Genomic DNA, 25113 nt, shown 5'->3' with positions numbered 1-25113 from the left:
CCCCAGTTTCTAATCTGTTTTATCTTTGCCAGATGTTGGATTCATAAGCCTTGCTCTTATCCTGACCTGTCACATCAAAGCCCCTGTACTGGCTCCTGATATCCACAAAAGAAGAGCCAACAGGAAACTGGCCCCAGCTGCCTTCCTATATCCCAGCTCCCACTGGCCCTCTGGAGTGCCAGTCAAAGTCTACCTTCATGTTTGTTGTTGTTTTTTGTTTGTTTGTTTGTTTGTTTTTTGAGACGGAATCTCGCCCCGACGCCCAGGCTGGAGTGCAATGGCGCGATCTTGGCTCACAGCAACCTCCACCTCCCAGGTTCAAGTGATTCTTCTGCCTCAGCCTCTTGTGTAACTGGGATTACAGGCACGTGCCACCACACCCTGCTAACTTTTTGTATCTTTAGTAGAGACGGCGTTTCACCATGTTGGCCAGGCTAGTCTTGAACCCCTGACCTCATGATCCGCCTGCCTTGGCCTCCCAAAGTGCTGGGATTACAGGCACGAGCCACCGCACCCAGCTGCCTTCATGTTTTTAAAACTGCCCTTTCCTGCTGAAACCGAACCTATCCTGTCTGCGTGGCCTCTCAAAAGAACGAAAGAACCAGGGCTTCAGGATCACAGAGACGTGGGTTCAAACTCTAGTCACCTATTTCCTAACCAAGGGGACATTGAAAAATTCCCTAACCTGAGTCTCAGTGCTCTTTTCTCTAGAATGGGCAATAAAAAGTACCTACCTTTACTTGGGAGGCTGAGACAGGAGAATACTTTGGGTCTAGGAGGTTGAGGCTGCAGTGAGCTATGAAGCGCCACTATGCTCCAACCCGAGTACAAAGGGAGACCTCATCTCTAAAACAAAACAAACCAAAAAAGTACCTACCCTGGGTTTGTGTAAGGAGATGGTATGTATAAAGGGGGCCTGGCATATACTAACAATGTAGGAATTTAAACAATGGTAGATATGATTTTTGGTAATTCCTGCCTAAAGAAAAAAAGGCTAAAAATAGGGGTATAATTAATTAATTGTTTTCTAATTCTTTCCCAGCCATAACACTGGAGGATGCTTCCCTAGGGAGGGAACTACCTGGGTAGAGATTAAGTTTTAAGTGTGGGTGCTGCTGCCCCCAGCGTAGTGGGTCACATGCCCTAAAGAGAAGCTGGTCAGTCACAATGCGCCCTCCAACTCCTCTCTACCTTGGGATAGAGGCCTCATGGGTTAAAAGACCAACCAAACAACAACAGGACACAATAGAGAAAATAGCCAGTGAGGGAGAACTTTTTCATCCTTTCCCACAGACATATGGGGTCATTTCATGTGTGAACATCATGAAGGAGGAAGACAAAGACAAACAGAAAGTGGTCCTCCTGACTGGGTGCCCCCTGAGGGAGAGGCATGAGCCTGATGATGATTGGAGTTTGCTATGGTTTGTATAATAGTGTCTCCTCTGAAATTCATGTTGGAACGGAATCCCCCGTGCAATAGTATTAAGAAGTGTGGCCTTGAGGACGTGATTGAGTCATGAGGGCTCCATACTCATAAACGGATAGGGTTAGGGGGTTAGGGCTGTTATAAAAAGACTTGACAGGCCAGGCAGTGGCTCACTCCTGTAATCCCAGCACTTTGGGAGGCCGGGGCAGGTGGATCACCTGAGGTCAGGAGTTTGAGACCAGCCTGGCCAACATGGTGAAACCCTGTCTCTACTAAAAATACAAAAATTAGCCGGGCATGGTGGCACATGCCTGTAATTCCGGCTACTTGGGAGGCTGAGGCAGGAGAATCACTTGAACCCAAGAGGCAGAGGTTGCAGTGACAGATCACGCCACTGCACTGCAGCCTGGGCAACAAGAGTGAAACTCCATCTCAAAAAAAAAAAAAAAAAAAAAAAAGACTTGACAGATGGAGTTCACTCTTTGGCTGCCCTTCCATCCCTTCTGCTACTTGAGACCATGGCATTCCTCCCCTCTGGAGGATGCAGCAACAAGGTGCCGTCTTGGAAGCAGGGAACAGCCCTCAGCAGACATAACTAAACCTGCTGGTGCCTTGCTCTTGGACTTTCCAGCCTCCAGAACTGCGAGAAAATTAATTTCTCTTTTTTATAATTGACCCAATCTCAGGTATTTTGTTATAGCAACAAAAATGAACTAAGACAGAGTTGTTCCAAGAAGAAGATACTTAAAACCTCTCCAAAGCAGATGGGTCTCCTGGAGTAGAAAGCTCCCCAACATCAATGAGATTCTAGAGAGAACATTATGATCACATATCAGGGAAGAGAGTGAAGCTTCAAATGGGCTCTGATTAGATGCTCTCTAAAGCCCAGCCTCATTCTGGATTCTGCAACTGAAGAGGCTTTAGGGTATCAAAGGGCTTCCAGTTGCTTAAAAAGCAAAAATAAAAAGAAGACGCTCATATGTCAATAAGGCAAGTCAATAAGAAAGTAGGTGCTTTTAATACCAGGTAATGTCAGCATAAGAATATGTATACAAAGCTGGGTTATTTTTAGTATTGGGTGAAAGCACATTATTCTTTTGACAATTAGAATAAAGAAAGCAATTAGAAACTCCAGGAAAATGAAAAGCTGTGCAGAAAAAGCTGTAGCCCAAATATAAAGCAAATGAAATGTGGCATGTCTTTGAGCAGCTGATGGAGCATAAGAAAATTGAATACATTTGACCTTGATGCTAAGAACCCCTTCTGAGCAGCCTGGGCATCATGACATTGGATCAGAAGGGAAAGAAATGTAATTCTTGGATATTCCTTGGCTCAGCGGTGACAGTGAACTGTACTCGCACAGGCATGAGAATGTAATATTGGTTTATTGATTTTTTTTAGAGTCAATTTATGGACAAAATGCAGCCGTTATAATAATGACTTCAGAATAGTATCTAAATGTTATTATCATTTAAAATGTAAAAGCAAGACTATTAAAGACTTGAGAGATAGAGGAGAGATAGAAGTCGGTTTCTCATTTTACATAGTGGGAAGTCATTCGATTGTATCTTCACTCTATGGAGTAGGAAGTAGGTCTATTAGTTAGAGCTCGAAGGTAACCAGTAGAAGAACCAAGAATATTTTAATTTGCAAAAACCAGAAGGAAAGAAGAGTGATGAAAGGGGGCCATGCATATGAACTAAAACCTTGTTTTTCACAGCAGAGTGAATGAGTTTCCTAGGACTGACATAACAAAGTATCAAAAATAGTGTGACTCGGCCAGGCGCGGTGGCTCATGCCTGTAATCCCAGCATTTTTGGAGGCCAAGGTGGGCAAATCATCTCCACTAAAAATACAAAAATTAGCCAGGCCTGGTGGCAGGAGCCTGTAATCCCAACTACTCAGGAGGCTGAGGCAGGAGAATCGCTTGAACTTGGGAGATGGAGGTTGCAGTGAGCCAAATCGCGCCACTGTATTCCAGCCTGGGCGACACAGCAAGACTTCATTAAAAATAAATAAATAAATAATAAAAGACAATGTGACTCAAACAACAAAAATTTATCATCTCACAGTTCTGGAGGCTGAGGTTGAAATCAAGGTGTCAGCAGGGTTGGTTTCTGCAGGGAAGGATCTGTTCTAGGACTCTCCACTAGGATCTGTTGCTTGCTGGTGATCTCTGGTGCTTGCAGATGCACGGCTCCACCAGCTGCTTTTATCTCCATTTTATGTTCTCCCTGTGTCTTCACCTTGTCTTCCTTCTGTATCCAAATTTCTCCTCTTTATGAGGACACCAAGAATTCTAAATTTTGAATGTGGCCTTCCACGTAGTTATCAAGACACATTTGTCATGGATTGGAGAACAGAACATATTAAATCTTTTGTAGAATTTATAACTTTAAAATATTTACACATATGGTCAGATGTGGTGTCTCATGCCTGTAATCCCAGCACTTTGGGAGGCCAAGGCAGATGGATCACCTGAGGTCAGGAGTTCAAGGCCAGCCTGGCCAACATGGCAAAACCCCGTCTCTACAAAAATACAAAAATTAGCCAGGCGTGGTAGTGGGCACCTGTAATACCAGCTACTCGGGAGGCTGAGGCAAGAGAATCACTTGAACCCAGGAGGCGGAGGTTGCAGTGAGCCAAGATCATACCACTGCACTCCAGCCTGGGCAACAGACTCAAGCTCAGGTATTTTGTTATAGCAAGACAAGAGTGAGACTCCGTCTGAAAAAAAAAAGAAAAGAAAATAGGCCAGGTGAGGTGGCTCACGCCTGTAATCCCAGCACTTTGGGAGGCCGAGACGGGTAGATCACATGAGGCCAGGAGTTCGAGACCAGCCTGACCAACATGGAGAAACCCTGTCTCTACTAAAAATACAAAATTAGCTGGGCGTGGTAGTGCGTGCCTGTAATCTCAGCTGCTCAGGAGGCTGAGGCAGGAGAATCACTTGAACCTGGGAGGCAGAGGTTGTGGTGAGCCAAGATCGCACCGTTGCACTCCAGCCTGGGCAAGAAGAGTGAAACTCCATTTCAAAAATAAATAAAAATAAATAAATAAATAAAATATTTACACATATGGTATATGGGCCTCTAATTACACTCTTGTCACAGGCCCTGCAAATGTTATGGGCAGGCCTGACATGTGTAACCACAGCAGAAGAAGAACCAGAAACCATCAGTTGTTGCTCTGGAGAGTGCATAGGAGAAGGCGAGGGTGGGAGAAGGAGGATTGTAGTGTTTTGTTAGAGGCCTCTCTGTCAATGTGATACTGTTTTGCCATTTGCATGCTTCATTTCAATAAAACTTATGAAAATTATCCAAGTTCTCACCTCCTCCCTTGAGTCTTCCTGATCCCCAGCTCTCACCTCTCTTCTCTGAGCTTCTACAACCCTCAGTGGCTGTGCCGCCCTCTGTCCTGCCTGGCCTGCTCTCCCAGAGGCCCCTGAAGACAATACCACCTCCCCAGGCCCACTGGCCACCTGTCTTCTTGTCTCCCCCTGAGAGGTTCCCTGGGCTGAGGTCAGCACAGCCTGCTTGCCCTGCCTCCTCTTGGTCAGGATTCTCTGCCGGAGCTTCTCTCCTCCCTCCATCTCTAGCCTGGTGCTCCCACCTGCACCTCCCGGTAGCCCCTCAGGGTTGGGAGAAGCCCAGATTCTGCCCACAGTCTCTGTCTGGTGGCTGGGGGTAGGCGGGGAGGCGTTGCATGGAACAGTGCTACAGCCTCACCTCTTCATGAGAAGCAGGTGTCTGCCAAGCCAAATGGCTTTCTGCTGTCAGTGAGAGGCTCCACCTTCCTCCTGACTGGCCCAGGACTTTGCCATCACTGTTCTCTTTATGTCTCAGTCTCCCTCCCTCCCCTCTCCCTCGCCCTTGCTTTCTGCTGAGTCCCCTTTCCTCTCTCTCTGCATTACCCTCCAAGTCCTTTACCCTCAATTCCAACTTCCCATGGAGCAGAGGGATTATTGTGACTCCCCCATTCCAGACCCCATATCCTGCTTCATCCTCAGGGTTAAACTACCCCTGCCCCACCCACTCAACCTGCACCCACGTCTAATCCAGGCCCTTCATGCTGACCCCTAACAAATGGCCCTTGGCCCATTCCTAGTGCCCCACAGCTAACAGAGGGACGTGATCCTGACCCTATAGCACTGGTTCCAATCTAGAACCTTAATCTGAACACTCACTGTCATTCATAACACTCCCCAGTCCCACCCCTACTCTTTGGGAAGGGCTGGGGCTGAAAACTCGAGGTCTGTGATGTATCCTGGGGGTGCGGCCAAGTTCTGCATTCCTGGAAACTGGGACTGGCTTGGGGAAAAACAAAAATAATTCCTATGAAGTATGCTTCAATTGGTGCTACTGCTGAAAATAGTTCCTGAAGACGAAGACGAAGGTCAAGAGAGAGCAGTGGGAATGGTGTCAGGAGAGGAGACCAGAACAGTGGCTAGAGAAGGCCCTGAGTGGAAGGGCGGTGACAGTCAGCAGGGAGGGCTTAGGAGGCCCTGGGCAGATGGAGGAGGGAGGAGAGAGGGGGGCAAAGGCTCCAGCTGGAAGGCCAAGGTTATTGTTCATTCATTCCTTTGTTCAGCAACTATTTGTTGAGCACCTACTAAGTGGCAGGCCCTTTGCTGGGCGCTGGGGGGATAGCAGTGGACAGAACCAAGTACCCACCTGTGTGGAGTTCGCACTCAGATTGCGGAGATAGACAGGAAACACACTAACAGAGATGTCAGGGGAGCGTAGGGAAGAAGGACAAATAAGGCAAGGTGAGGAGACAGCGAAGGACAAAGACTATTTATATAGAGTGGCCTGGGAAGACCTTTCTGGGGAGTTGGCATTTGAACAAACCTCAAAAGACAAGAGGAAGGGAGCCCTGCAAGTATGGACGGACTTCGTCCAGTTAGAGGAAATAGTAGGAGCAGCAGCCCCAAGGTGGGAGCAGGACACGCGTGCGGCTGCACACAGTGAGCAGGGCCAGAGCAAAGTGGGGTGAGGCCAGAGAAAGCAGCCAGGTTGCCCACCAAGGCTCTCCTGGGTTCCTAGGTCAGAGATCCCGAGAAGAGGGGAGAGGCCCTCATGCCCAAGTGGTGGGAAGGGGTGGAGGAGAATGGGGAGGAAATGGGAGTGAGGCCACCCCAGGTAAGGTCAGCTGCGACCTCTGGGCTAGGGTGATGCCAGAAGAGGAGATAGGGCCTGCAGTGCCTCTCCCCATCCACAGCCCTGGGTGCACATGCCACGAGCTCCTGCTCACTCCGCCTCACATCCTCACACTCATGCATGAACAACACACACACGGAAAATAGGCACAGGCTCACCTTTCACATGCATGCACACAGAAATTGTGCGCGAACACACACATGCACACGGGCCCCTCGTGTCAGCATAGACATTTTTGAGAATTCTAGACAGGCAGAATATAGAGGCCAAATGACTTTAGACCAACTCTCACATATGACAGATGCACTGAGGCCTAGAAAAAGGAAGCCTCATAATTTGGTGACCTAGGCAGATCGCTCTATGTCCCCCCCATGCATGTGCGTGTTGCACACACACACACACACACACACACATGCAGTCCCATCAGCTGGCCAAAGCTCCTTCCATAACCCTATCTTCTCAACAGCCTCTCTCTCCCAGGACACCCACAGGCTTAACCAAGTCCCACCAGGAGTTCGCCGAGCTTCCTCCCAGCTATTCCAGCAGGCTGCTGGGGGGAATACAGTGTCAGGACCAAGACAGACTCTGCCCGTCTTGGTGGGATGGCAACAGTCCACAACCACAGCTGACCACAGCAGCCCCCGACTGCCTCTCTCCTCTCAGAGCCTGTTTCCGGGTTCAGACCTTCTTCCTCCATCTCTCTTTCTGGGTCTTTCTCCCTTGCTTCCTTTCTCTACCTCCGGAAAGGAGGCTGTGATTCTCTGTTTTTCCCTCTCTTTCTCCTGGTGTCTCTCTCATTTCTCTGTTTCTCTCCAGTTCTCTATCTGTGCTGGGCTTGTCCCTCTTGCTCCATCTTCTCATCAGGATCATTTTTTGCCTTCCAGGAAAAGCTGATGTAGCACCCTTGGTCAGCGGGAGTGAGGCCTTCTGGGGTGGGGAGTCCTGGTCGAGCAGCGGCAGCTGGGGTGTGGCTGGCGCCCTGGTTGGGGGCAGCAGGAGCAGGAGCAGGAGCAGGAGCAGGAGCGGAGCGAGAGGCAGCAGAATGGGAGGAGAGGGGGCTGGACCTCTGCAGGCATGAAGGGGAGCGGTGGAGGGGAAAGAAAAACTGTGGGAGGAAGTGAGCCCCCCTCCCCTGCTAGGGTGACCAACTGTCCTGGTTTGCTGAGACTGTCTAGATGTTGGCATGGAAACTCCCACGTCCCAGAAAACCCATCAGTTCCAGGTGAACCAGGACTGTTGGGTGGTCACCCTACAAGCTGCCAGGGACCCACAGGAGACAGGGCCAAGACTCGCAGGAGGGGCTCCCAAGCTTGGCCTCCTAGTTCTGGGGACAGTCAGGGCCCCACATACTTACCAAGGGTCCCCATCTCAGGCCTAAGCCCAATTTAGAGGAGGCCAGGAGAGGGGAGATGGCAGCCCAGACAGCCCACAGGAAGCTTCCAGGCTGAAAAGATGAGGGAGCCCGACTTCTGGCTTGTCTCCCTGCCTGCTGGCATGATCTCCTGTGAGGTGGGCTTTACAGAAAGAACTTGAGCTGTGACAGCAAGAGAAGAGCAGAGGGGCAACCCGGGAGGTCATACGCCCCATCCTCAGAGGCCTGCACAACTGCTCCTGGGCTCTGCTGAGGGACGAGCCCACCTGCCCCACTGTGAGACACCTTGGAGAGTCAATAGTCCTTAGCTGAGATCCTGGGGGCCCTATTGTCCTTCTTGGTGGAAGCGGGTATGGCCACACCTTGCAGGCAGTGGCAGGACCTGAGCAGACCAGGAAGATACATCAGTGACCGGCACGCGCAGTCTCATTTCTGCCCAGGTGGGCTGGTCCCTCCCACTTTTCCCGCCCTCAGCCCCCCACATCTGTTTTGAGGTGGGAGTCTGAGCTTAGTGTTTGGCTGTCATTAAGGTCTTAGGTAGGGAATGAGGGGACAGACTCCCTGCCGCCAGAAGGCTGCTGACATACTCACCCACCCAACAGAGCATGGGTCTGTTGTATGAAATATTCTGTTGTATGAAATATGTGCAGAACACATATTGTATGAAATATTCTCTAAAAACAATTAGAACACTTGGACACAGGAAGAGGAACATCACACACCGGCGCCTGTTGTGGGGTTGGGGGAGGAGGGAGGGATAGCATTAGGAGATATACCTAATGTAAATGACGAGTTAATGGGTGCAGCACACCAACATGGCACATGTATACGTATGTAACAAACCTGCACGTTGTGCACATGTACCCTAGAATTTAAAGTATAATTTAAAAATATATATTTTTTAAAAAGATAAAAAAAAATGTCTTGGACATGCCCCTTCCCTAGCCTGGGCCCAAAGGCCCTATCTGTAAGTTGATGAGGAGGTGAAGTGGGTGAGCTCTAAAATGCTTCATTCTGATGACCACCCAACTTGTCCATCATGCCATGAAGGGGGCACTTACTGAGTGTCTTCCCTGTGCTGGAGATCAATAGCACCTGGGAAGGTAAGGCCTCTGCCCTCAGTGGGCTTCCTCTCTAGTAAGGGGTCGCACATTAAACACGCATGAATAAATAATCACAGCTTTGAAGAAAAGTCAGGAATGTCCGAGAGAACAGTTACTGGGAACTGAGGGCTGTGGAGGCGTTTGCGCTCTGACCCTGGTGTGCTTGCAAGGAGGGAGGTGGGGTGGGAACTGTGAGCTCCTCAGAGCACCCTGGAGGTGAAGCTGGTGGCATAGACTTTGTGTAGGTGAGGGTGTGTGTATGGGCTGTGCAGAACACAGTGAAGCCCCCTCCCCCAGGAAGGACTCCCTGACTGACACTGAGGTCACTGAATCTCCCCTCTGGTTTACTGAACCCTGGATGTGTATTCTTGCAGCCTCTGGTTGACCCACCAAATTCAGGACTTTTCTAGAAATTCTCCGGCACAGTCAGGATGATGCAAGAGAGGGCTTCCTCTGCAGGGGAAAGAGAGGGGGCCCTCCATTGGACCAGAATAATATCCTCAGCATCAGACTGGGGTGTTTTGCAGGCAGCATGCTGGGGACTTCTGTGGCCTTGCTTGGTGACAGGGAATGGGGCGTGATGAGCTGGGGCAGGCTTCCTGGGGATGCTTTCAGCCAAAGATGATCCCTGTCTGCCCTTGGCCCTGCTGAGAGGGTAAGTTGAGTCATGAGCAGAATTCAGCCAGTTATCAGATGGAAGGCTAAGGAAGCTTGGGGAGGGCTACTGAGGGGATATGGTAGGCTTGTTCTGTGGAGGGCAAAATTCTTCAGTCTACAAAGTTCTTTTCTGGGGCTCCTTCATCTTTCGGTTTCTCTTCCAGCTCCCTTGTTTTGGGCCTCTTTTGTTTCCCCATTCCCCTCCCCTGGGCCTTCCTGTTTGGAAAAGGGGTCAAATATCCTCACCCTGGAGGCGTCTGCCCCTTCCACACAGTTGGTGTTGGAACAGTGGAGCTCAGAGAGGCCGATTCTGACCACGTAGATGTCCAGCACCAACAGTGAGATTTTGGGCCCTGTGGGGGACACAGAGAGAACTCTCCAGGAGTGCGGCCCCTTGGCCTCCCCTCTGGGTGCCCAGTGGGCAGTGGGCCTGGGTGGCTTAGAATCCCGGCCAGGAGCACCGAAGGCCAACAGGCTCCCGCCCTGAGCTTTCTGAGCCGGGCCTCCCTGTTTCCTCCCCAGCCAGTGGGGAGTGCAATGAGGGGCGGGGCCTGGAGTCGTGGGAGCTCCCTGGACAACAACATGCATTTAGCGCAGCTCAGTCTCGGAGCCAGTAGGATATGTTTTCTTAAAAAAAAAAAAACATGCCTAACATCTTGGCTTTCACTGAAGGGTTGGTATCTGCTTTGTACACTTTGGCCTTCTTGGCTTTTCACTGAAACACACACACATGGATGCACACTCATTTCCACACACAAACCCACACCAAGACAGACACACCCATACAAACACACACGTACACTCACACACAAACTCATGTACATGGTTTCATACCCACATCCACACAAACACACATACAAAGTCAGGCACACACAGAAATACGCACCCTCACACCCACAAACTTGTACACACACATACACGTATACACACCAACACACATACGACCCTGGCTCGGACAAAGGCTTCCCCTTTTTTCTTGTTTGAAGTGGAAATCTCCCACCTTCCATGAGATTCAATTTCTCGCCCTTCCCCCGCTAAAATCCTCCTGGCCCCATCATTTCTTGGGTCCTTTCCAGACAGTGCTGTGTCTTTAAGGAAGTTGAAGCTGCTAAAAGTGAGTGAGAGAGAGAGAAAAAACACAACCCAAAAAAATTTGGCATCTCTTCCCCCCTCAAGTTTCTGGTGTCACTTATGAAACACGGGTCCTTGTTGCTGCAGAGAAGCAGTTGTTTTGCTGGAACGAGGAAGTGCGCGGGCTGCCCCGGGCTCCTCCCTGCCGCCTCCTCTCAGTAGATGGTCCCAGGCACCCTGTCTGGGGCAGGGAGGGCACAGGCCTGCACACTGAAGGTGGGGTGGGACCAGGCTGCCCCTCGCCCCAGCATCCAAGTCCTCCCTTGGGCGCCCGTGGCCCTGCAGACTCTCAGAGCTAAGGTCCTCTGTTGCTTTTTGGTTCCACCTTAGAAGAGGCTCCACTTGTCTAAGAGTAGCTTGAAGGTAAGCCAGTGGGGAGGAGGGCTCCAGGGCCAGCGGCGGGAGGGGGAGGCCTGTTAGACACAGGGGCTGGTTCCCTCTTGGTCCATACCTGCTGGTCTGAGGTGTGTGGGACAATCCCTAGCTTGGAGCCATCCAGGAGGCATCTGCTTCTTCCACAACCCACAACCGAGGCCCCAGAAATCCCAGCTGCGTTTGGGCTGAGCCCCTGGCCTCACCCAAGTCAGCTGAGAGGTCCTGGCGGGGGTTTATTTAGGCAGCTGCCTGGCTAAGTTTGAACAGAACAGGCCACGGGTGTGATTCCACAGAAAAGGCCTGGTGTCTGCTGCGGTCACGGCCGGAGGAGCGGGAGAGGGCGGATGGAGTGGATGGGGGTGGTGTGCACTGCACAAGGGGCCTTGTCTGGGCCAGGGCAAAGCATACCTATGGGGGACTCCGGTGGGAGGGACTGCGGCCAGGATGTGGGAGGGCAGGGGGAGGTTCTGCAAAGTGCTGGGGGAGGGGGGGTGGCTGGAAAACAGATTTCAAGTCATAAAGTCAGCTAGGAACAGGCCGAGGCAGGGAAAACTCTCCGCTCAGAGGAGGAGCTGGGGTCCTCTTCCATCCTGTCTTCATCCTGCCTGGCTGCGTGACCTCGGGCAAGTCTCTGCCCTTCTCTGGGCCTCAGTTTCTCCTTCTGTAGGATGGGGGCGGTGGGCTAGGTGGTGCTGGGCTTTAGCTGGCTTATGTGGGACAGGGCCTCCTGATGGGAAAGAGCTCTGGCTGGACTTGTGGGAGGAATGAGTCCCTCTGGCGGGTTCTCAGGATCCCCTGGGTGACATGCCTTTCTCTGCAGGAGGCACCATGCAGGAGCTGCATCTGCTCTGGTGGGCAGTTCTCCTGGGCCTGGCGCAGGCCTGCCCTGAGCCCTGCGACTGTGGGGAAAAGTATGGCTTCCAGATTGCCGACTGTGCCTACCGCGACCTAGAGGCCGTGCCACCTGGCTTCCAGGCCAATGTGACTACACTGAGCCTGTCAGCCAACCGGCTGCCAAGCTTGCCGGAGGGTGCCTTCAGGGAGGTGCCCCTGCTGCAGTCGCTGTGGCTGGCACACAATGAGATCCGCACGGTGGCCGCCGGAGCCCTGGCCTCTCTGAGCCATCTCAAGAGCCTGGACCTCAGCCACAATCTCATCTCTGACTTTGCCTGGAGGGACCTGCACAACCTCAGTGCCCTCCAATTGCTCAAGATGGACAGCAACGAGCTGACCTTCATCCCCCGCGACGCCTTCCGCAGCCTCCGTGCTCTGCGCTCGCTGCAACTCAACCACAACCGCTTGCACACATTGGCCGAGGGCACCTTCACCCCGCTCACCGCGCTGTCCCACCTGCAGATCAACGACAACCCCTTCGACTGCACCTGCGGCATCGTGTGGCTCAAGACATGGGCCCTGGCCACGTCCGTGTCCATCCCGGAGCAGGACAACATCGCCTGCACCTCACCCCATGTGCTCAAGGGCACGCCGCTGAGCCGCCTGCCGCCGCTGCCATGCTCGGCGCCCTCAGTGCAGCTCAGTTACCAACCCAGCCAGGATGGTGCCGAACTGCGGCCTGGCTTTGTGCTGGCGCTGCACTGTGATGTGGACGGGCAGCCGGCCCCTCAGCTTCACTGGCACATCCAGATACCCAGTGGCATTGTGGAGATCACCAGCCCCAATGTGGGCACTGACGGGCGTGCCCTGCCCGGCACCCCTGTGGCCAGCTCCCAGCCGCGCTTCCAGGCCTTTGCCAATGGCAGCCTGCTTATCCCCGACTTTGGCAAGCTGGAGGAAGGCACCTACAGCTGCCTGGCCACCAATGAGCTGGGCAGTGCTGAGAGCTCAGTGGACGTGGCACTGGCCACGCCCGGCGAGGGTGGTGAGGACACCCTGGGGCGCAGGTTCCATGGCAAAGCGGTTGAGGGAAAGGGCTGCTATACGGTTGACAACGAGGTGCAGCCATCAGGGCCGGAGGACAATGTGGTCATCATCTACCTCAGCCGTGCTGGGAACCCTGAGGCTGCAGTTGCAGAAGGGGTCCCTGGGCAGCTGCCCCCAGGCCTGCTCCTGCTGGGTCAAAGCCTCCTCCTCCTCTTCTTCCTCACCTCCTTCTAGCCCCACCCAGGGCTTCCCTAACTCCTCCCCTTGCCCCTGCCAATGCCTCTTTAAGTGCTGCAGGGGTCTGGGGTTGGCAACTCCTGAGGCCCGCATGGGTGACTTCACATTTTCCTACCTCTCCTTCTAATCTCTTCTAGAGCACCTGCTACCCCCAACTTCTAGACCTGCTTCAAACCAGTGACTAGGATGGAATTTGATCCCCTAACTCACTGTCTGCGGTGCCCATTGCTGCTAACAGCATTGCCTGTGCTCTCCTCTCAGGGGCAGCGATGCCCTAATCCAACTGGGAGAAGCCTCAGTGGTGGAATTCCAGGCACTGTGACTGTCAAGCTGGCCAGGGCCAGGATTGGGGAAACGGAGCTGGGGCTTGGCTGGGAGGTGGTCTGAAGCAGACAGCGAATGGGAGAGGAGGTTGGGATGCAGACAGTGGCTGGTATGGCTCTGAGGCTCCCTGGGACCTGCTCAAGCTCCTCCTGCTCCTTGGTGTTTTCTGATGACTTGGGGGCTTGGGAGTCCCTTTGTCCTCATCTGAGACTGAAATGTAGGGATCCAGGATGGCCTTCCTTCCTCTTACCCTTCCTCCCTCAGCCTGCACCCTCTATCCTGGAACCTGTCCTCCCTTTCTCCCCAACTATGCATCTGTTGTCTGCTCCTCTGCAAAGGCCAGCCAGCTTGGGAGCGGTAGAAAAATAAACAGCATTTCTGATGCCCCTCCGTGTCTGCCTGGAATTTTGTCTGGATCTAGGAGCCCCTACTGGGAGATAGGATCAGGAGCTGAAGAGTCAGGGCAGCCAGCCTGCCTGCCCATATTGGCAGGGGCCTCTGAGACCCCAACAGACTGTGGAGGCACAGGAGGGCTGGCCCATGCTGTGTCAGGGGCTGGGCCTTGCGGTGAGCTGAGCTGCAGATGTTCCCTTCCTCCAAACCATCCCACAGGGCAGGTGGGGGCAGGAGCCTGGGGTGGCTGGCGACCCTGAGCAGCACCTGATGTCAGTAGTGGCTTCAAGAGAGGCATTTCGGAAAGGCGCAAGGAAATGGAAGTGCGTGGGTGGTAGCTCCTCTTCCCTGTCCTGCTCCTGGAAGAGATGTTAGGAATGAAGAGGAAAGAGGGGACAGGTGGGGCAAGATGGAGGAGACAGATGAGGAGAAGGGGACACAGGACAGAGGAGGAGAAAGCCCCAGAGAGACTGGGAACAAGAGAACATATTTGAGGGAGAAACCAGGGGGAAACAAATCGTACTTATCTTTCTCCCAAAGAAGAAATGGCATTCCAAGAGGAAAGTCCAAATGGCCAGTGTGTGTGTGTGTGTGTGTGTGTGTGTTTTGTGTGTGTGTGTGTGTGTGTACAGCAACCTTCAGCCTCTCCAGATGAGGAGCATAAGGATGAGGTCCTAACGTGCAGACTCTGCACAACCTCCGATCTGTGCCAGGTAGGATATATGGCTTCCTACTGCCTCTATCCCATCCCTTTCAAGATCAAGGATACTGCATGCAGAGACAATGGCCCAGGGGAGAGGCTCTGTGGCCTCTGTCCAGAGCTCCCAGAACTGCTGAGCTCAGCAAAGTGGAGGCAGGAGGCTAAGGAGTCTGGGGTAGCAGCTGTGAGCCTTGGCTGCTGGCCAGCCCCATTCCCTCCCTCCTGGTCCACATACAGCACCTCCCCCTGCCCACTCTCCCCTCATCAACTTGCAGCTCCTGCTGAGCTGATGTCACCAGCAGCATGTATCAAGAATGACTCCTAATCTAAAATAAAAGTTGAAAAAAATGACTCACGTCTGGTGGAAAACAGCAGGATGGAGCCAAATTCCACGTGCTGGGCCACCTTGGGTAAGTCATTGCCCACGTCTGGGCTTCAGTTGCCTCAAAAACCAAATGACATGGGAGGACTGGGTGCTGCTTCATGGTCCAATAGACTCTGATTGCCTAAGGCTTGATATTCCCAGCCTGACTTGGACATCCCTGGCTCCATTCCCAGCTGAGCAGCTTGGCTTCTTGGAGTAGGACCTGGACCTAAGACCTGGGTCAGGGGCAGCACAGGGAATGGCTGTGCCTTGAGTGGACTAGCTGCTCCCCTGCTTTAAGGTCTTCCATGGTCCCCACTGCCCTCCAGGTAGAGCCTGAATTCCCCACTTAGAGCCTCTCTGACCCGCTCCTCCAACAAGCGCACCCTTTCTTCCTCTTCTTGGAACAGCTGTTTAATTGTTCCCTTAATGCTCCATGGTGTGCCATCCTTGCACCTTTGCTTACACTGTTCCCTCCACCCAGGCACCCTTTCCCTGTTCTTCATTTGGCTAAGTCAGTCTTTGAGAGTGGGCTCTGGCATCACCACCTCCAGAAAGTCTTCCTGGATGTTTCCGCATCCCAAATGTGAACAGGGCCCCCTTCTCTGGGAACCTGGATTCTCCTCCCCTGAGACCCTGTTAGTTGCTGAAACAAGGTCAGGAAGCCTTTTTCAACGGGCTGCAGTGGGATCACAGCGTGCCCTCTTTGGCCTCCTCGGGGCAGCCTTGAAAGTGGGTTTCAGGTCCCTGACCCCACCCCTGGCTTTATAGGTATTTGAGGCTGTAGCAGGAACCTGGGCGTGGGGCAGGGGACTGTTGATCTCCACTAACTGGGCAGGCATTTCTCAAGGCCCTGCTGACCTAGATCTGTAGGGTGGCCACATCTTCCTACCCTCTGTAGCCCCCAGCCCCTCAGTGGACCCAGGGCATCTTCTTTATACATATACCCTGCCCCCCACCTCCACCAACCCCCCAGCAGAGAAAAGACCCCAGTCTGTCTCCACCCTCCTTTCCCCTCCATATTCTCATTCTACTCCCATCAGGACAGCCTACGCTCTGTCCCCCCATGTGACACGCCCCTTCCTACCTCCACACCTGGAGTCACACTGCTTCCCCAGCATTCCTGAAGTCGCTTCTCCTCCCCAGATCCTGCCCCTTCTTCAAGACCCAGAATAAGTCCCACTTCCAAAGCCAGCATCCACATGGCTCAGGGGTGGCATCATAGGGTCCCCAGTCTCTGCCTCCCAAAAGGATGCAGCTATGGGTTCTCTCTGCCTTCCACCCAGTGTCTGGCCCAGCATGTGGCCAGAACACCCCGAGCCCCGTCCCCATCAATGCACAGTGTTCCTGACAGTGTAGGCGGGGTTTTCCCTGCATACCCCTCCCGCTATGAGGACAGTTTCTCAGGAACAAGTTTATTGCAGGGAACACACTAACCTCTTTCATAATTGCCAAAGGCATAAAAACTACAAAAATATCTGGCTCTCAAGTGTGGGCAGCTCGGTGTGGGACCTGGTCTGAGTCATGACTTGGGCTGCCCTGCAGGCCAGAAGCCTGGGAGCCTTCCAGCCACTCCCCAGAGAGGTCCGTGGCGCTGAGGGGGTGAGGAAGTGCCTTGGCTGCTTCCACAGCGTGAAGGCCAAGGCTGAGGTGGAGCTGGGCTGGAGTAGTTCCAGAGAAGGCTTCATCGAGGCCCTTCGAGGCTGGTGGCAGACTCAGGGCAGGGAGAGGCCTGGATGTGGCCGCTCTGGCTCGACTGGCTCCTGGACCAAGGCCCTAACCCACCAGTTTCTTTCTTCAAAACCCCTGCTGGCTCTCCCATGGCCAAGTGGGCGGAGCAGAGCCCTCCTGAGGCTCCCAGTGCAGACAGACCTCCACCCAACCACAGTGATCCAGAGGACCTGTTGGCTGCATGACAGGGGTGATGCTGGGAGGAGAGCTGGGGAGGGAGGAGGATGGTAGGCAGGAACGTGCCTCAGCACAGATGGGCAGGTGGGTTGACCTTCCCTGCCCTCAGGGCTGGGCACCATTGGCACCCAACAGGGCCGTCTTGCGGAAGACCTGCAGGGTTGGGTTGTGCAGCAGCGTGTAGGCCAGACCCCAGCGAGCCCTGCCGCGGCTGGCCCTGGGCCTTGCTCCCTTGGCCATGGAGTCCTTTGTCTGTAGCAGCTGCATCCCTGAGAGAGACGGACTTTCTGTGAGTCACTCAACAAACACCCAGCCAAACCTCCCTGGCCCTCAGATCTGATCAGAGAGCCTGAAAATCCCAGGCGTAGTGCAGGTCGTGAGGCTTAGGATGTCCCCTGCAGGCAGCACATGGAAGTGGGGGGTGAGGTCTGTGGATGGACTGGAAGCTGGGTGGGACAAGGGTCTGGAGCTGGCTTAGTGTCCCCTCCCTACACACACTTGTGGACAGAAGGAAAGAAGGAGGTCATACTCCCTGCCCCAAGGGAGAAGTGGGGGCAATGACGGAGCCCCTTAGCAAGGCAGCTGTTTCATTCTCTCTGTGTGCACACATATGGTGTGTGTATGTGTGTGTTCATATCATGGAAAAAATTACCCTGAGATCAGACCAGGAGGGGTGACCAAAGGCAGCCAAGGAAGAGAGGAAGTGAGAATTTTCCTGGCGCTCACTCTGTGTGCTGGGGAGGGGCACACATCCTTCCTGGGAGAAGCTGGGTAGGCTCTATTCCCCCATTCCTAGTGGGAGGGCGCACCTTCATCTTCCTCCCCTGGTCTGAGGCTGTTCTGGGGGGCTGCCATGGTCCTGGGTAGGAGGCTCCGCGCTTGCAGAAGCACGGAGCAGAAGGCTGTCATGGCTGGATGCGACTGGCTGACTTCAATCTTCAAGAAGTTTCGGTACGTGTAGTAGCCTGGGGTGGGGTGGCGGATGGCAGTGCTGGGGGAGCAGGGGCCAGACTAGAGGCATCCAGACATCCCCTAACACACACACAGGGAGTGCGCGTGCACTCCCTGCATCCAAGCATGTAGACACACCAGGCACGTGGCACATCTGCTGCATGGGCACATGTGGACCTGCTAGAACACCCCACATCCACTGCACATGCTGCAGGGCCACACGAGGCACAGTGCAGGGGCACATAGGTGGCACATGCAGCTACAGACATTGGTGTGAACTGATCAGCTGGCACGGGCCTGGGGCAGGGCAGATGCCTTCCTCACTGCTTGGGTAGCCTGAGCAACCCTCCAGCCCTGCCCAGTGACCTTACCGGGGTCGAGAGTGGCAGCTCTCGGTGGCAGCAGGCTGAGGTCCATCTGGCCGAGGTGGATGGCGTTGTAGAGGGCAGAGAGGAGCACCCTCCAGGTGGCCACCATGGCACCCACCAGCACATTGAGGGGGAAGAGAAGAAAGGTGGCTGCATAGAGCGCTCGCCTAGGGTGGGAGAAGAAAGCTGAGGCAGGCTGTCCCCCACAGCCCCCTCCCCAGGGTCAGTGTCAGACCTGGATGCCCAGAACTGCTGTGTATTTACTGAGCGCCTACTATTTATTGCTATGTCTTCTGTGCACCCCACCCTGGGCAAGGCCTTCTCTCTTTCAACCCACCACCCTGGGAGACGGGAAATTGAGGCCCCGAGAGATTGGGCGACTTAGCCAAGGCTGTCAGCTATTCAGTGGCAGAGCTGGACTTTAACTCTAGGTCCATGTAAGTCTTTCTATGATCCTGATGCCTCCCACCTCCCTTTTATGGGTCCCCTGTCTGCTAATTCCAAGTTCCCCCCGGGAGCCAAGGTTCTCCCACAGCCTTGTCATCTGACAGGGAACACCCTTGCTACAAAGTGGGGAGGGGCATGGTTTTAAGGAAACAGAGGATCCAGGGGAGAGCAGTACGGATTCCCAAAGCAAGAAAGGTTCACAGGGGTACTTCCAGCCCCAAGCCGGGTATGTAGAGAGGTACTTTGGAGTGGGCTGAGCCATTGTCCCTTTTCTCTATGGGTAGGGCAAGCTCTTTCTACTATCATCTGGGTTCCTTGATAGAGAGAGGGGATAGATGGCAGTGGAGGGAGGACACAAAGAGAGAGACGCTGAAGAAGAGGATGAGGGCCCGAGGGAGCCACAAGCCCAGATGCCACCTCACCGGTTGGTCAGCTGTGGGTGTCCATCATGAGTCTCCAGAAAGACCCAATGGGCTGCCATGTTCTGCAGGGTCACAGCCAGGGCCAAAGTCAGCCAGAAGGGCCTGCCAGTGGGGTGGGGAGGCGGTCACTGTTAGCAGACCTCTAAGAAGTCCCCGAGCCCTCCATGTCTTGCTTCACTCACCACGAGGACTCCAGGGAATGGAAGAGCAGGAGGTTCCTGCCGTGGAGCACAGGCATGAGCACCAGGAAGGCCAGGGCCGTGGTTCCCAGGAAGAAGATGATCTGCTGCACCAGGAGCCCTGCCAGGGGCGGGAGTGGCAGGGGGACAGAAAACAGGTTCTATGAAAACTGGCCTCCCCTGCTGCCCCCAGAACCAAGGGCTTTGGGATTGGGCAGGCCTGGTTTTAGATCTCTACTCTGCCACTGCCTAGCTATGCTGCCTTGAACAAGTCACTTTACCTCACGGAGCCTCAGTTTCTTCCTCTGTAAAATGGGGATAATAGTCCCTACCTCAGAGGCTGTTGCCAGGATCCAATGAGGTAATGTCTGTGGAAACTCTTAAAATCACAAAGCACTTTGCAAATGTTATTTCCCTTCAGTTTCTCCTGAGTTTGAGTTACTGGGGGATAAGGCTACATTTTAAAGTGATATTTGCATTCCTTCAAGCCAGAGCCCGGCATACGGTAGGTGCCCAAGGACTGTCTATTGAAATAATCTGGCCAACTGATTAGAGAATGATGCTTACAAAAGGGCCTGGAGACATAAGGGCTACCAAGAAGAGACGCTATGAATTTTGTCCTAGTAATTCCTCCACTCCTTTACCATCCTTCTCCTCCTGCAAGGAGGTGAGAATGGAAGGAACTGGAGGGATACAAGGCCCTTGGATGTGCAACCCTGGCCACAGCCCCTCATCATTCAGAGTGCTTTTCTCACTGCAGTACCCAAGGGGAGAGTCAGAAACTTGGGGCTGGTAGGGGTCCTGGAAGGTTATCTGGTCCAACTCTCTCAGGGCAAGACCTCTTTTGCAGACCCCAACAATATCCATGGAACTCTGCTTGCATACCCCAGTGACAGGGATCTCATTACCTTTGTAGGTAGCCAATTGTGGCACAGCCCTTTCTTAAGCTGGAGTGCAGTGGCGCGATCTCTGCTCACTGCAATCTCCGCCTCCTGGGTTCAAGTGATTCTACTGCCTCATCCTCCCGAGTAGCTGGAACTACAGGTGCACACCACCACGCCCGGCTAATTTTTGTATTTTTAGTAGAGATGGGGTCTCACCATGTTGGCCAGGCTGGTCTCCATCTCCTGACCTCGTGATCCACCTGCCTCGGCCTCCCAAAGTGCTGGGATTACAGGCGTGAGCCACTGAGCCCAGCCAGGAATGTACCATTTTGAATTTGACACCTCCAGACCTGGGTCCACCCCACCATGTGAATACCTGGTGGCACCCAGGGTTCATCTCCATGTGGAGAGTACACACTCAATTTCCCGAGGGCTCCTGTACCCCCATCCTGAGTAAGCTTCTTAAGGGCAGGGAAGGCAGGGGGGTCCCTCCTCTTGCTGTCGCCCCAGAGCATTCCCAGACAAACTCTGGGGGCAGTACTTGCTGAGCACTCTTCTCCCCCACCGGGGCCAGTGTCTGAGGTGAGGCCCAGGCCAAGGCTGGGTGTGGCGGGCAAGGGAGGCTCACCAAGGCAGATAAAGGCTGTCTGGTAGGCACTGAAGCTCATCCAACAGAATATGGCTTGGCGGGAGGGATGGGGACTCCGACGCAGGGGACCCAAGTCCAGGGCAGCTCCTCGGTGCAGAGCTCGAAGGTTGGTCCTGGGGTGGGAGCCAGGGAGGCAGAGACCTCAGGGAGCAACACACTCTTCCTAAATCCTCCTCTGGGCCAGCAACTGGCCAAACTCCCAATAGAATTTCAACCCACAGCTATCAGCAGGGAAGCCCTGAACTGTGGGAGCCGGGAGGAGGCCACTAACCCAAGATGCCTGGAAGAGGTGATATCTGGGCAGTCTTAAACGGTGAACGAGGAAGACAAAACCAGGCAGAAGGCTCAACCTGAGCCAAGTCAGAAAAGTGAGAAACAACGGTGAGAATGGAAGTGACACACAGCACAACCACCGGGTAAAGAGGCAAAGCAAGCACAGGCTGAGGAGCCTGGTATGCCAGAAGAAGGAGGGGTGACCTGTGGAGAAAGATCCCTGGGACGAGCTCTGAGGCCTGGCAAGTGCGCAGGAGACATGGGCCAGTTCTCTGACATGAGTAAGTGCTTGGGCTGCCCCTTCCACCTGCCCTGGGCCTTCAGTGCTCCTCACCACTCACCGCTGCAGGGCAAGCAAGGTGGCATGGCGAGACCCGTACCACCTCTCCAGTGCACTATGCTGCCAGGCCACCCCTCACCTACACTCTCACATGGCAGGGCCACCCCAGCCTCTGCTCTCGTCCACACAGTCCTCACCTCCTATCTCTTTCTTCCATTCCCAGGCAGGTGCAGCTTCCCCAGGCCACCTTCCCTCTCATCCAGCCCACCTGGTGGCCCCTACTCAGGGGATGAGCTCCACCAGCTGCCCTGAGTTGGTGGTGCCCTATGTCCTTCACACTCACAGATGTTTCCCCAGCCAGACAGGAAGGCCCAAGGGCAGGACCCAGCCCCACCTTCTCCCACTGCAGCGCAGCCACACACAGGTGGGCTCCATGACAGCCTGGGCCGGCAGAGCCCTTCCCTCCCTCCAGGCCCAGGGCCTCCCCACAGGCCCACAGGACTCCCGCTCCTTCCCCACCTTTGCGCTGGGTGAGCCAGAGCCTGCCACTCACCTGTGTGTCACCAGTGAGCGCATCAGGACCAGGAAGGTGAGTAAGCAGGACAAGACCAAGGCCGAGATGTAGCACACTGGTGGGCAGAGAGGGAGCAAAGTGAGAGATCAGGGCTTGGACAGTCTCCTGGGGGCCTCAGAACCCCTGCCAGGGTGGTACCTTGTGGGGAGTTCCCCCTGCCCCAAACTGAACTCTGTGTGGAGGCCTCTTGGCCCCACCCCCAGTTCTCAGATCCAGTGTCAGCCAATGACTTCGGCCACCCCATTCTTCCCAGTGACATACAGTGGCCAAGAGATGAAACCAGCTCTGAGTCTGCAGACCTGGTCCTCACCCTGCTGTTGCTGCTTCTATTGCTGTGGGACCTCCATCCAACCTGGCATCTGTCTCCAGCTTCACTGCTTCTTGGCCATGTGGCCTTCAGGAGGGCACTCCATCTCCCCAGGCCCCCATTTGCTCGTGAACATACTGCTGGGCACGCCGTTATGCTGCCCAGCTCCCAGGATAATGTGAGCCATAAGGCCCCATCCATGTCTGCACTAATGGTCTTCGTTCACGGCATAGAGGGTGTGAGTCCACATCGGTGTGGCCTGAGTCCATCAGAATAGGGAGGCAGCCGCTGTCACCCAGCTCCCTCACCTCCTCCCTGGCCATGCACACAATGAGGGTGTGCATGATGGTGTGTCATGAACAAGCCTGGGTGTTAAAGAATATCAGGGGTGCAGGCTGCAACTCTCCCACCTTACATCCACATCCAGCCTTGCTCTGGACTGTCACAGCAACCCCACGAGGTTAGACAGAAGAACTGTTCCCACTGAGCTGAAGAAGAAGCTGAGGCTCAGAGAGAGGGCTTCACCCAGCCAGCCATGCTGCTAGGAATGATAGAGTGAGGTGTGCAACCATTTCCAAGCAGATCCAGAATGAGCCTGAGATGCCTGCACCCTGATCTCATCAGTCAGCCCAGGGAAGTGTTCCTGTTGCCCATGTCACCACCAGAATCTCAAGCACGGGGAGAGCAAACACAGAAAAGGTGAGTGCTAGTTCCACATAGCCACAGGGATTAGAGCGGTGGGTCTCAGCACTGACAGCACCTTTAGGATCACCTGGAGCTGCTAAAACTCGCCCATAGCCCAGCCTGCACCCAAACCAGTTAAATCAGAATTTCTGTGGGTGGGACCCAGCCGTAGCCTGTGAAAGCAACACTGGTGATTCAGTGTGCAGTCAGGGCTGACAGCCACTGCTCTGGGGGCTTTCCAAAGGCAGAGCCTTCATGATTTATTTCCATCAGCAATGAATTGAAATCAACCAACCAACCAATATTTATTGGGTGCCTACTACAGTGGCGCTCAAACTTTGCTTGCATGAGAATCACTGTAACTGTGATCCCAGCACTTTGGAAGGCTGAGGCGGTGGATCACCTGAGGTCAGGAGTTCAAGACCAGCCTGACCAATATGATGAAACTCCGTCTCTACTAAAAATACAAAAATTAGCCAGGCCTGGTGGCGGGCGCCTGTAATCCCAGCTACTCGGGAGGCTGAGACGGGAGAATCATTTGAACCCGAGAGACGGAGGTTGCAGTGAGCCAAGATCATGCCACTGCACTCCAGCCTGGGAGAGAGAGTGAGACTCCAACTCAAAAAAAAAAAAAAAATTAGCCGGGCCTGGTGGTACGTGCCTGTAATCCCAGCTACTCGGGAGGCTGAGACAGGAGAATTGCTTGAACCCAGGAGGTGGAGGTTGCAGTGAGGCGAGATTGTGCCACTGCACTCCAGCCTGGGTGACAGAGCACGACTCCATCTCAAAAAAAAAAAAAAAAAAAAAAAATATCGCTGGGAGGGCTGTTCAATCGTAGAGGCTGGGCCCCACTCTGAGAGTTTCTGATTCAGTAGGTTTGGCATGGGGCTTGAGCACAGGGAATGTTAAAGTCACCAGGTGCTTCTCAGATTCAGCCAGGGCTAAAAATGATGCTACAGAAACCTAGGGCCTTCTGCCGGTCCCTAGCTCCCTCCTCCAGGGCCCTCGCAGGGACACTTTTCTCAGAAGCAAGGTTGGGAGAAAGCACTGCACATGCATAGCTCCAGCCTCTGTGGTCCCCCTTCTGGAGCCAGCTGGGTTGCAGCGAGGGCATATTCTGGACCGTTTGCTGCCAGGAGGTGAACAGCTCACCTGCTGAGCCTGGCCTGGTGAGTGTACAGTTAACACAGGGGTGAAGGGTTAGCAGCCCCCTTGGCCACAGGCCTGGCCTTTGATCTCCATCCATCTACCTCCTACCTCTCTCTCCCTCCATTGCTTCCCAATTTGGGCACCCCCAAACCCCAGCACTCACACAATCTTCCTGCTCTTTGCCACCTCTGGGATCCCGTGCCTGCCTTCTTCTGGGCCCTGCTTTGGGGGATAGATCTGTCTTCCTTCGTGTGATTGAGGGCCTCAAGGGCAAGTGTTCCTTTTTCACTCCAGCACTCATTTTGCAGGTGGGGAAATTGAGGTCAGGAGAGGTAAAGCACTTTGCCCAAGGTCACTCAGCTTGTAAGTGAGGGAACAGAGATTCTAATCTAGTTTGCCTGACTCAGTCTGAGCTCTCTGTGAGTGATGCCAGGCTTATGGTCCAAGTGCTGGGTGGCAGTCCTAACAGGAGCTCTGAGCTCAGAAGACATTAGCTCCTTAGGCGAAGGACAGACCAAAGGACACTGGAGCCCAGGTTGCGGGGTGGCTTTGGCCGTATCTCTAATCCTCCTGGGCCTCAGTATGCCTCATCTGCAAATTTAGAGAGTAAATGTTGCTCTGTTTGACCCAAGACGATCTGAAGTGGGAGCCTTTGAGCTTGGAAACTGCAACATGCAATTAAAAATATAAGACTTGATGAGTGGAAGCAGAGTCCTTTGTCCTGGACGTGTCTTATTTTGTCTTTGAGCCTCAATGTCCTGCTCTGTGAGCTGGGATCAATGGTGCTGACCTACAGGGTCACTGTGAGCAAGGGTCTGAGGTTGGTTGTGGGCTGACCTGGACCATGTCTGCACCTGCCTATGACCCAGGTTGCAACCAGCTCGGAAAATCTCCCAGGAGAGGTCATTTTCAGCTC

General features: G+C 53.9%; 2 protein-coding genes across 8 annotated transcripts in view; one reads left to right on the top strand and one right to left on the bottom strand.

The window, feature by feature from the left end:
* Nucleotides 1–10901: 10901 nt before the first annotated feature.
* On the top strand, nucleotides 10902–14051 carry ISLR (immunoglobulin superfamily containing leucine rich repeat). Of its 2 annotated transcripts, none has more exons than XM_055277805.1 (2): nucleotides 10902–11211; nucleotides 12044–14051. In XM_055277805.1, exon 2 carries the CDS (start codon nucleotides 12052–12054, stop codon nucleotides 13336–13338), a length of 1287 nt encoding a protein of 428 aa, XP_055133780.1. In that variant the 5' UTR covers nucleotides 10902–11211; nucleotides 12044–12051; the 3' UTR covers nucleotides 13339–14051. The 2 variants fall into 2 exon arrangements, with proteins under 2 accessions (XP_055133780.1, XP_055133782.1); XM_055277807.1 differs by lacking the exon at nucleotides 10902–11211 and adding an exon at nucleotides 11740–11846.
* Nucleotides 14052–16521: 2470 nt separating this feature from the next.
* The window catches only part of STRA6 (signaling receptor and transporter of retinol STRA6), a 30598-nt gene continuing 22006 nt past the window's right edge, over nucleotides 16522–25113 (bottom strand). For all 6 annotated transcript variants that reach the window (XM_055277802.2, XM_063638765.1, XM_063638764.1 and 3 more), the window contains 7 exons: nucleotides 22037–22112; nucleotides 20910–21043; nucleotides 19401–19518; nucleotides 19219–19320; nucleotides 18353–18516; nucleotides 17840–17995; nucleotides 16522–17299 (listed from right to left, as the gene is read on the bottom strand). In XM_055277802.2, coding sequence (XP_055133777.2) covers nucleotides 17136–17299; nucleotides 17840–17995; nucleotides 18353–18516; nucleotides 19219–19320; nucleotides 19401–19518; nucleotides 20910–21043; nucleotides 22037–22112 — 914 coding nt within the window. In that variant the 3' untranslated portion in view covers nucleotides 16522–17135. The remainder of the gene's footprint in view (nucleotides 17300–17839; nucleotides 17996–18352; nucleotides 18517–19218; nucleotides 19321–19400; nucleotides 19519–20909; nucleotides 21044–22036; nucleotides 22113–25113) is intronic.

The sequence above is a fragment of the Symphalangus syndactylus genome, chromosome 5 (assembly GCF_028878055.3).
Source record: "Symphalangus syndactylus isolate Jambi chromosome 5, NHGRI_mSymSyn1-v2.1_pri, whole genome shotgun sequence".
NCBI classification, from domain to species: Eukaryota; Metazoa; Chordata; class Mammalia; order Primates; family Hylobatidae; genus Symphalangus; species Symphalangus syndactylus.
Note: the sequence above shows the minus strand (reverse complement) of the source record. Positions and strands in the feature narration are given on the sequence as shown.